General features: G+C 40.5%; 3 protein-coding genes across 3 annotated transcripts; 2 read left to right on the top strand and 1 right to left on the bottom strand.

Annotated features, from left to right (window-relative positions):
- Positions 1–1,577: 1,577 nt before the first annotated feature.
- Positions 1,578–5,486, top strand: LOC113203391 (pentatricopeptide repeat-containing protein 1, mitochondrial). The gene is made up of 13 exons (XM_026418048.2): positions 1,578–1,672; positions 1,767–2,026; positions 2,152–2,362; positions 2,475–2,615; positions 2,700–2,871; positions 2,969–3,279; positions 3,376–3,474; positions 3,567–3,685; positions 3,781–3,904; positions 3,984–4,088; positions 4,437–4,567; positions 4,660–4,828; positions 4,911–5,486. The coding sequence occupies exons 2-13, from the start codon at positions 1,791–1,793 to the stop codon at positions 5,280–5,282; spliced, it is 2,190 nt and encodes a 729-aa protein (XP_026273833.1). The 5' UTR covers positions 1,578–1,672; positions 1,767–1,790; the 3' UTR covers positions 5,283–5,486.
- LOC113203394 (eukaryotic translation initiation factor 3 subunit L) lies at positions 5,407–8,307 on the bottom strand. Its single transcript, XM_026418050.2, has 10 exons — positions 8,147–8,307; positions 7,610–7,794; positions 7,446–7,530; positions 7,196–7,316; positions 6,883–7,112; positions 6,634–6,804; positions 6,372–6,542; positions 5,961–6,271; positions 5,678–5,888; positions 5,407–5,601 (listed from the first exon to the last, which is right to left on the bottom strand). The coding sequence occupies exons 1-10, from the start codon at positions 8,165–8,167 to the stop codon at positions 5,467–5,469; spliced, it is 1,641 nt and encodes a 546-aa protein (XP_026273835.1). The 5' UTR covers positions 8,168–8,307; the 3' UTR covers positions 5,407–5,466.
- A 143-nt stretch (positions 8,308–8,450) lies between these two features.
- On the top strand, positions 8,451–10,023 carry LOC113203395 (proliferating cell nuclear antigen). The gene is made up of 5 exons (XM_026418051.2): positions 8,451–8,841; positions 9,108–9,273; positions 9,358–9,502; positions 9,578–9,717; positions 9,826–10,023. The coding sequence occupies exons 1-5, from the start codon at positions 8,621–8,623 to the stop codon at positions 9,937–9,939; spliced, it is 786 nt and encodes a 261-aa protein (XP_026273836.1). The 5' UTR covers positions 8,451–8,620; the 3' UTR covers positions 9,940–10,023.

The following is a 10,023-nucleotide window of genomic DNA, read 5'->3' as shown; positions in this document are numbered from 1 at the left end:
GGGGGGGCTGCCGGGGGGTAAACTTTGCACGGCGTACTATTGATCCCACTTACATCAGTGCCGCACACGCACGACACCGACACCCCCTTGTTCCGGATGATAAAATACCTAGTGCGAGGGCCGAGCGCTTCACAAATGACTGGTAACAAGTGAGAAGGGCGTAAGTCCTATGGGAAGTCCATGGACTTACGCCTTTTTCACTTTTCACCAGTGAAAAATGTCCAAAGTTACTCCACATTATCCATCGTCATGTTTTTTTCTAGTCTCGGCGTTCGTTCCGGAGGGGAGGGCGCAGGGGCGCCCCTTGTCTGTACGACACGGACGGTGTCGCACTGGTTTTCTCCTCGTTTGTAACGCATCCCGATGCATGGCGTGTCCGCGGCGGGCAGCAGGGCCGTTTGCTGCACGCCACGCTCACCATTAGGGCGGGGCGCATGCAGGGTGCTCTCTCTCTCTCTGTTTCTCTCTCTGTCTCTCTCTGTCTCTCCGATGCACATGCGAGAGCGAGCGAGACGGAAGGCGAAGGCGAGGCGGTCGCGTATGACTGTGGGATCCTGATTGGGGTGCCCCGCTCCTGCGTGTTTACTCATCACGAGAACAACAGTGTGCGTCTCGCGTGAACTCCGCGCGCCCCGCCCCCGACAGAGAAACCCTTGTAGGGAGAGCATGCTCCGCACAGCAGGGCAAGGGCCCTCTTTTGGCGACGGCGCCCGTCCCCGGGCCCCGGGCCCCGCGAGTCTGCTTTGTCAGCAAACAGTGCCAAAGGCAGCCAAAGGCGGGGATGCTCCCGCGGCGCTGCTCTCGAACAGAAGACCCGCTAATGACGAGCAGCGACCGGCGCTGACGGGCAGCAGCAGGGCCCCAGCGAGTACATCAGCCAGGCTGCCGATGCGCTGATCACAGGCGGCGCCAGCGGCCGCTGCTGCGTGTCGCACGCAGGGCGCCAATAAGAAGAAGAAGAATTCAAAAATTAATAATAACCGGATCAAGTGAAACAGGTTCCTCGTTGACCCGGCACAAAAGGCGCGCAGGGGCGTTGCTCGTTCCCCGGAAGACATACTACACTCTCGTTGCGCGCTTGCCGTGTCGTGACCCCCATCTAATAATCAGCTCTTTGTGAGCAGAGAGGCTCGAGGGGGGAGGGGGGGGGGATAGCCACTTCGGGGACGTGAGAAAATGCCTCAGTGACTCATCACTGCTGTGGCGCCGCGGCCGGCGCATCGGTAGCCGCTTGACTAAGTGGCCGTCCTCACGCCTACTGCACGATTTGGGGAGGGGCGGGCGGCCCCAGCAGCTGCAGCGGCCGAGGGGAAGGACCAACCGAACTTCGCTCTCTCGCGACGACGTTGCTCGTTGAAATTTGGGTTTCGGCCAGTTCGGCCTTCCGGCCCTCCTAATTTGGGTTTTGGTTGTAATTTCTCTGTCTCTCTGTCCCTATCGCACCACTGGTCTTCGTATGAGACGACAAGGGGAGTCCTCGCCCCTCGCCTCGAAGTGGGCCTCTGCCTGTTTGAATTTCCCCGCGAAGCGACGAGTGAAATTTCTCATACCGCTGGCTTCCTCCCCACAGTGCCACCACTCACCAATCCTCCTGTGTGCGGCAGGCGGCAGTCGACGGTTAACCCAACTCACATGGCGCTGTTTACTGCTTGTTTGTTTTGAATGAATCAAGGCAAGAAAATCTCCTTCGCATGCATTCTTTATTTTGCGGATAATGATGACCGTGTTTTACTGGGTTCTTTACCGCATTTTGTTTCTGTTGACAGACTGTCAAAGTTAAGTTTCGCAAAATGGGACACTACTTGCGGTGCGGACTACAATGTCGCCTTCCGAAGTTTATTTTCGAATCAAGTAAAAGTGAACTTCTTAGGTGTAGAAACCCATTTCTAAGAGTACTTGTTAACAATAGTTCCAGTCAGAAGGATTTCCACTCAGAGAACTCACCCGTAACATCAATAAAAACTGATGAAAATCTTCCTCCTGACTACTCCAAATTTCAGGACGAGAGGAAAATATCTTTGCCAAAGTAAGACATACTTTTTATTTTCCTTGCCTACGCTGTGTTTTGAATTTGGGGGAAGAACATCATTCCTACCGCTCTGGTTTTGCCAGAAGTTGAGTCTTCTTATTATATTTGTCATTGTGTTTCAGGTCCACTGTTATTGCAGAGGATTACTCAACAATCCCTCAAGATGATCCAGATAATTTTGGGACACTTACTAAATCTAACAATGACATCCTAAGTGTCCAAGAAGGCTCTGAAGAGGACAAAGCAGAAGACAAGTTTATTTCTGAGCTACCTAACTATTACCCCCAGAAGACTTATGCCAATATGATTAAAAAATATTTACGCCAAAGACGGGTAAGCAGGCATTTTTTCTAATTCTGAACTCCCAACTCAAGACTTTTGCACTTTTCAAAATGTGAATATCAGTGAAATATGGGTGACGATTGATTTTCAACTTTTTTAACAGTTCCAAGATGCCGTGGATGTTCTTATGGTAACAATGTTAAAGGAACACAGAGTAAAACCGGAATATTACATCTATTCTATTCTCATATCGTACTGTGGTCTGACAGGCTATTCCAAAATGGCATTCAAATTGTACAATGATGTAAGTCTATTTTCAAAGATATTTTCCCCAAATGTTTATGTTTACATCTAATGAATGGAAGGTAATTAATTTTTAAAATTTTAGATGAAAAGAAGAGGATTGCCTGTTAAAGATAGTGTTTACACATCTCTATTTAATTCATATGCAAATAGTCCATATCCATCTGATGGACTTCAGCGAACTAGACATCTTTTCACTCTCCTGACGGAGAAAGGTATTAACATAAATCAAATTACTTGCCATGCAATCTTAAAAGGTCAGTGAAAATAATTTTTGTCTACAATTTTAGATTTCATCTTAATTTTTAAAGTGAAATGAATTAAATTAATCATAATTTAATCTATACCTATTAGCCTTTGCAAGATGCGGATCAATTGAGGAAGCTTTTAAACTTGTTGACTACATGATGAGCAAAAAGATGACTATCAACAAAGAGACAATGAGCTTTCTCTTCCAAGCTTGTATTTCTGATAAAGATGCTGGCTTCCGGCATGCCCTGCTGGTCTACAGGAAAATGATGCAGTACCGTATGAAACCAGATGTTTTTCAATTCAACCTTTTGTTACGTTGTGTCAGGGATTGTGGACTGGGAGATATTGTTTCCACTATCGATGTATTTCAAAGATTGGGTGTTGAAAATGTGGATAAGCTTAACACATTACAGGTAGGAGAGAAAAGAAAACAATGGCACTTAATATATTACTAATCTCAAAAATTTGGCTACATTCAGATATGATCCTAACTCAAAATTATTTCACAGGGCGGTGAAACATTAAGTGATGGATACCCATGGGAGGAAGATCCGGAATTTTGTGCAATGAATGTTGCTGGATCCAAGACAAATTCAGAACTACAAAATGTATGTTAAAATTTTTCATTCAATTGTTGCATTTATCCTGTTTTGTGCCATTCTTTTTTTTTTTTAGATCTAACTTTTCCTTCTATTTTTAGAAGACATCTGATTTGCCTGAAATCTCTTCTCCTAAAGAACTGCTACCGGATCTCTTGTCTCAGAAACCCACTCTTGGTTGTGTAGTTAGTTTAATGCAGATTGAAAAACCACAAGACAGGTACATATTTTAGTAACAAGTAGTACTTGTTTTACCTTTTTGATTTCTTACTCAATGTATAATATAGTATCATTACTCTGTCAATGTTTTTATAGACTATTCCTCCTTGGTGGTGTTGAGAGATTTATGAGAGAAATGGACTTACATGAAGCCAAGCCAGATATTAAAACATTTAATCTTATGTTAGAATGTATTCCTCAAACAGTGGTAGCAGAGCAGGTTTGTTCCCTGTAGTATATTGGCTTTTGTTTAAGTGTGATTTGTGATCTGTTTATCTCTTAACTTGTCTCTTTGATAGACTCTTCTTAAATTAATCACCAAAGGAGGATTGAAAGTTGATCTTCTTTTTTTCAATACTCTAATAAGGCGCAGAGTTTATAGGCGACAGTATGATGAAGCTAAGGTTTGTTTGCCATCTTTTATTATATTTATTTGATTATAAGGTGCACCCCACATTTTACTGGGAACCAGAGGAAAGGCTCCAATAAGACCCCTACAAATCAACTACTTGATTTTTAACCGCAACTTGACTTTAGAATAGAATAGAACAGTCTTTAATTCATCCAAATTTACAACAATGCACAAGGAGTAAAAAGTCAAAAGTCACAAATGATCAAACAGTAAGCATTAAGCAGAAGGTCAAGTGCCAGTAGAATGTCTTGAAATATCAGGAAAACTTTCAGGTTTCAAAACTGGAGAAGGGGTATGGTTTTTAATCTTCTAATTTATCTTATCTATTGCTACTCTTTAGGATGTTTTACCTCTGATAGCATCTCATGGCTTCCAGCCAGATTTAATGACCTACACGAATTTAGCAATGACCTGTAGGCAAAAAAAAGATGCTTATGAGTTGCTGAAAGCCATGGATCAAACTGGTGTACGGTAAGGCTCCTTAGAAAGTTGAAATCCTAGATCATCTTATAATCTGCTTTCTGTTAACTGATTTTGTATTTTATTTTAAATGTGGATTTCAGACCTGGTGTAGAATTTATCACTGCCATGTTCGGTTGTGCTACTAGTACATACAACATGAGCTATATAAATTTGGTACTTGATGTCATTGATTATGAAGAGATCAAAGTAAATAAATACTTCATCAAGAAAGCTGAAGATTTTTATGAGAAATGTTTGAGAGTACTGAAGGTTTGTCTCAACCATAAAGATATTAATGTTGTGTTAAATTTCTTTTTGTTTTCTACTTATGTTTGTATATTTCATGTTTTAGGCAAGACCCGAAAAGTTCCGGCCTGAAACACTTGTTGCTATTAACAATTTTTGTAGTAAATATCCAGAATGGAAGAAACATGTTGAAGTAGAGAAAGATGAACATCCATGGCAGCACCTTAGGGATAAACATCCTCCAGATTCCAAAACTGATGAAGAATTTTTTAGTGAGCATGTTGAAAATTATACTCCGTATGAGCGTACATTCTCTCGCTTAGGGCCAACTACATCGCCAAAAGTCCGTCTAGAAAAGTTAAAGAAGTTGAAGCAGGAAGATCCAGGAAGATTTAAGAAAAAATGGAGAAAGAAATCAAGTATAGATCAGCTTGAAGGTATTCCTTGTATTACATACCAAAAAATCCAGCCAAAATAGTCTGGTAAATAATATGTTGATATGAAGTTTTTGTTTGAAGGAGATTTGATTAATAGCAAATAAAATTTATATGAAATAACCAGAAAACTTTTTAAGTATTAAAGGATAAGTAAATAATTTCAGGTTTATGTTGTATAAGGTGGTTTTAATCATGATAAAGCTTTTAACAAATACATGTACACAGTTACACCTGGGTGTTGTGAAGTTTTCTGTTTAACTCTTCAAATTTCATGACCTTACGGATGAAAAAGTCACCATAGCGGTGAGCAACTTTAGTATCAGCAATGTGAATCATCTCATTATCAATGTAGAAGTCAAGCTGAAAATTTTAAGGAATTTCAGTGAGCGGTGGGGCTTGAGAGGTACTAAACACAATAAGAAAGCATTCATCTTACCTCAGAACCTGACTGGAACTTGCCATCCAAACCTGAAGCTCCTTTAGTCCACACTACATTCTTCATCTTGTGCTTGAAGCAGAGTAAATGGATACCCAGAGCAAGCATCTCTTTGTTTAAGTCCCACTTTGAGCTGTCACCAGAGCTTTTACCTTGGCTCATAAATGTGGCCAATTTTGAAAGTGGCAGAGTGGTGTACAGTTTGAGGTAACTGAAAATTAAAATTGAATTAATAACAATTGAATACTATTCTTTTTGATATGTGTACAAATGAAATGCATACCTTCTAATTGTGGGAAGCATTTTCTGTTGCTTGACTTCATCCATGAAGACTTGAGTTTGATGCTTCATGGCATCTTTCATATAATCATCTGGAGGAGCATCAGCAGGGGGAGGTGAAGGTAGCAAAAACTTTGGGCAAGCAAAGACAAAGCACTGTTCAAACTCCTGTAAATCTCCATACTGCATCTTATACATCTTTTCTGTGTAGTTCTTTTCTCTTAGCACTTGCTGAATGGATTCATCTACACACTGAGGGTGTAGCACAAGGCAAATGGCCAAAAGGTGGTACATCTGATCAGTCTGCTTGTTAATCTGGGGAAAAAAATGAAAAGTATTTGGATAAGTCAGATTCAATCAATAAAGCTTGGCCAAAATTAAGTTCAGATTTAACAGTTTAAATATTCGCACAGACCTGATCATTCTGATATGTCCTTGTGGCAAAGAGTTGTTTGGTTCTCTGAATATACAGCAGAATAGAGCTGAAGGTACGAATTGCATCTGCATAACGGCGCATCATCATATAGGCAAACCCAACGTAGTATGACATCGAGATCTGGCATGCAGGTACTTGAGAATATTGATTCTGAAAATTGAAATTGGAAACTTTAGTAAATATCTCACTTATATAAAAACCCATCAGATAAACCCATCATCAAAAGTTAAAATAAGCTGACCTTCTTGTTCAATTCTATGTTTTCCAGAACTTTAATAGCTTGGTAGTAATCACCAAGGAGAGAATGGAGGCGCAAGAGACCCACCAAACTGTAGTATCCCAACATTTTGTACAGAGAGTGGGAACCAAACTTTCCTGCAACTGAGTCTGGGTCACCTCCGCTGGCATACACCTAAATGACAATTAATGTAACAAACAGAATAATCTTCATATGTAATTCACACTTTCGCTTCAAGAACATTACACATACCTCCAACTGCATTTTAATGTTGCTTTTATCCACCAAGGAGTGCAAGACGTTCAGGACACACAACACATTCCACACTTTGTTGTGCTGATTCACCACTTCCAGATCTTCATTTGGGATTTTATTGAGCCTTGCCCTGTACTGAGAGTAGGACTGGAATTGGTACACAAATTCATCCACCAGTTCCCACAGCCATTGATCAGGCAGCTCAAGTGGTACAGGCTCATCAGCACCTAGTCAGAAATATTAAGAAGGTTAAAATAAAATGATTTTATCATTTTTGGTGCATCTTTCAGCATAGATTAGATTCACTTACTCAGTATATAGTTAAACAAATTGCAGTAGTTGTAAAATGATCCTAATCTCTGTTCTATGTTGGGACTTCCTTGGGCGTAAATGTGTCTGAAGTAAAGCTCTTGATACAGAATCAAGAAAACCTGTAGATTAAAAAAATGAAATTATTGATAAGTACAATACTATTATCCTAACTTAAGAAAGTTCTTTAATCACCCAAACTGTGTTTTTTTCTTTCTCTCTTTTATTTGCTAAACACCAATACTACTCACACTATCTGCTTCCACAAAATCTGAAATGTCCTTGGGTGCTGGCCAGGAACTGTTATTGAAATACTGCTCAGTGAGTTTGGGGAACCTGTAAGAAAAAATTTAATGATTAAGCCTTGATACCACAGATAAAATTATTGAAAGTTGAAGTTTAAGAAACAACTTACGTATTTTCATAGAGGTTTTGAATTTCGAACACAAGACCATCGTTGATAACATTTCTGAAGTATACTAAGAACTTCTTCACAACATCTGGCACTTTGCACATTTGTTCATATTTCAAGTCTGCATTAGGATCCCCAGTGTGAGGTTCGTAATCTCCGTACCTTCCATAATTATTATCATAGTTGTCCTAAAAGAAGGAAACATAATTCCAATCATAAAAATTATGGTCAAGTTAAACATTATTTGTCTATCCAGGAAAAGTGACGAAAATAAATCTATGTGAAAGTATGACATCTTGACAGTGATCTGATTGAACCAGTACACGAAGGGAAGAATACACTCCGATATTAGAGACATGAACTAACGCAAAGTTATCTAACGACCTTGCGATAGGAATAACAGAGACAAACACTTGGGAAACGACGAAGGAAACTTCAAAACAACATGAAATATGGTAGAGAAAGTCATGAACTGCATAGGAATGAGGTTAAGTTTGTAAATTACTATCGGTTTTGACGGTAATAACCCAGTCTGCTTACCTCTCCGTAGTCTTCATACATTTTGAGGGCTTTGTTTTACTTTTAATTCGCAGGTGTTAAGGTTGTTGAATCAAGTTCCTCGACTTAAAAATTACAAAATAATCACTGCACGCGTCAATGGTGCAGCAACTTAACCTGCACCGGCAGACAGAAGGCAGGACAAGAAGAAAGAAGGCGGTGAAGGGAAAACCGCCCTGTAGAAAACTTGACCAAAAAAAAGGTTAAACGGCCTCTGTCTGTAAATAAAAGGCAGCGTGCGATTTACGCGCGAAGTACCTCACAAATGATCAAATTCCCGCTCAAAACTCATTGTCCTCTGTGAAGTCTTGGCTGTTCGCCTGCCATTGTGTTGTACGTCCTCCTTGCTGACGGTCGCCTCTTCAGAAATCTTTCGGATTTCAAGTTCAGCCGTCTATATCAAGTTGCTGTAGTTTTTCTTCGCTTTTGTCCTAGTCTGAAAAACTACCAGCCAAAATGTTTGAAGCACGTTTGGTTCAGAGTGTGATCCTCAAGAAAGTTCTTGATGCCATCAAGGACCTTCTCAATGAGGCTACTTTTGATTGCTCGGACTCGGGTATCAAACTTCAGGCTATGGACAACTCTCACGTCAGCTTGGTTTCACTCAGCCTGCGGGCTGATGGTTTTGACAAATACCGATGTGACCGCAACCTCTCAATGGGCATGAACTTGGCCAGGTATGTACTTCCTACCACAGGCTACGTGGCCGCGAACTGGTGCAGTGTTCTGCCACCTTTCTCTTTCTTGTCGTCTGACTTTAACTACCTTACTCAATGTTGTGCAATCAGTCTTGTCGTGTTGCGTACAACTTGTTGTTTACCAAGTAATCAGTTAGCTTTCGAAACAACACGTTCAAGTCACGTTTCCATGAATTCTTTGTCAATCGTATGATCTCTGGTGACTTTCCGTCCAGAATGTATGTGAATTCCACCTTTTCTTACAGCATGACCAAAATTATGAAGTGCGCTGGTGCGGAAGATGTTCTTACCATGAAAGCGCAAGACAACGCTGACACCGTGACATTCATGTTTGAATCCCAAAACCAAGAGAAAGTATCAGACTATGAAATGAAATTGATGAACCTGGATCAAGAACACCTTGGCATTCCAGTAAGTTAATGTCTCGCTGTCCTATGTGTTAAAGTACGGAACTGCTTTTATTAACATACATTATATATTTTTTGTTTTCTCTAGGATACTGACTATTCATGTGTTGTTAAAATGCCATCTGGTGAATTTGCCCGAATCTGCAGAGATCTTAGTCAGTTTGGAGAATCTGTTGTGATTGCATGCTCTAAGGAAGGTGTCAAGTTCTCTGCTGTTGGAGACATTGGATCAGGTACAAACATCTACTTTCTCGTTATAACTCAAATCAAACTACGAGGATCTATCACTAATTACTTTCTTTGTGCAGCCAACATCAAATTGGCTCAGACTGCAAATGTGGACAAGGAGGAGGAAGCTGTTACCATCGAAATGCAGGAGCCTGTAACTTTAACTTTTGCCTGCAGATACCTTAATTCATTTACCAAAGCCACGCCTCTTTCTGGCCAGGTTGGTATTTTCTTGTTTTTAAATTATTAATAGGATCTGTCGCATTATAACTTCTTAGTTTCCGTAAACTTTTGTTGCTAATGTGCTGATGAAATTGCGTTGTTTTAGGTTCAGCTTTCAATGTCAGCAGATGTTCCATTAGTGGTAGAATACAAGATAGGTGAAGTTGGACACATTAGATATTATCTTGCCCCCAAGATTGAAGATGAAGAAAGCCACTGATTTTTTAAAAACATGTATGTATTGTAATTTTCAACCATTTCTCAGTCATTACTGTCTGTCATTCTCATTCAACACCCATGCCTA

This window comes from Frankliniella occidentalis, unplaced genomic scaffold, assembly GCF_000697945.3.
Source record: "Frankliniella occidentalis isolate FOCC.00 unplaced genomic scaffold, Focc_3.1 Scaffold185, whole genome shotgun sequence".
In the NCBI taxonomy this organism is placed as follows: domain Eukaryota; kingdom Metazoa; phylum Arthropoda; class Insecta; order Thysanoptera; family Thripidae; genus Frankliniella; species Frankliniella occidentalis.
The sequence above is the reverse complement of the archived record's forward strand: the minus strand, read 5'-3'. Positions and strand labels throughout refer to the sequence as shown.

Excerpts from the sequence above, each read along its gene's own strand:
- LOC113203391 (XM_026418048.2), top strand. The coding sequence starts at position 1,791 with ATGGGACACTACTTGCGGTGCGGACTACAATGTCGCCTTCCGAAGTTT. Across the intron at positions 2,872-2,968 it reads TTGCCATGCAATCTTAAAAG|CCTTTGCAAGATGCGGATCA; the intron begins GTCAGTGAAAAT and ends TATACCTATTAG. Across the intron at positions 4,829-4,910 it reads AATGTTTGAGAGTACTGAAG|GCAAGACCCGAAAAGTTCCG; the intron begins GTTTGTCTCAAC and ends TTCATGTTTTAG.
- LOC113203394 (XM_026418050.2), bottom strand. The coding sequence starts at position 8,167 with ATGTATGAAGACTACGGAGAG. Across the intron at positions 7,317-7,445 it reads ATTTTGTGGAAGCAGATAGT|GTTTTCTTGATTCTGTATCA; the intron begins GTGAGTAGTATT and ends TTTAATCTACAG. Across the intron at positions 6,272-6,371 it reads GGACATATCAGAATGATCAG|ATTAACAAGCAGACTGATCA; the intron begins GTCTGTGCGAAT and ends TTTTTTCCCCAG.
- LOC113203395 (XM_026418051.2), top strand. The coding sequence starts at position 8,621 with ATGTTTGAAGCACGTTTGGTTCAGAGTGTGATCCTCAAGAAAGTTCTT. Across the intron at positions 8,842-9,107 it reads ATGGGCATGAACTTGGCCAG|CATGACCAAAATTATGAAGT; the intron begins GTATGTACTTCC and ends CTTTTCTTACAG. Across the intron at positions 9,274-9,357 it reads AAGAACACCTTGGCATTCCA|GATACTGACTATTCATGTGT; the intron begins GTAAGTTAATGT and ends TGTTTTCTCTAG.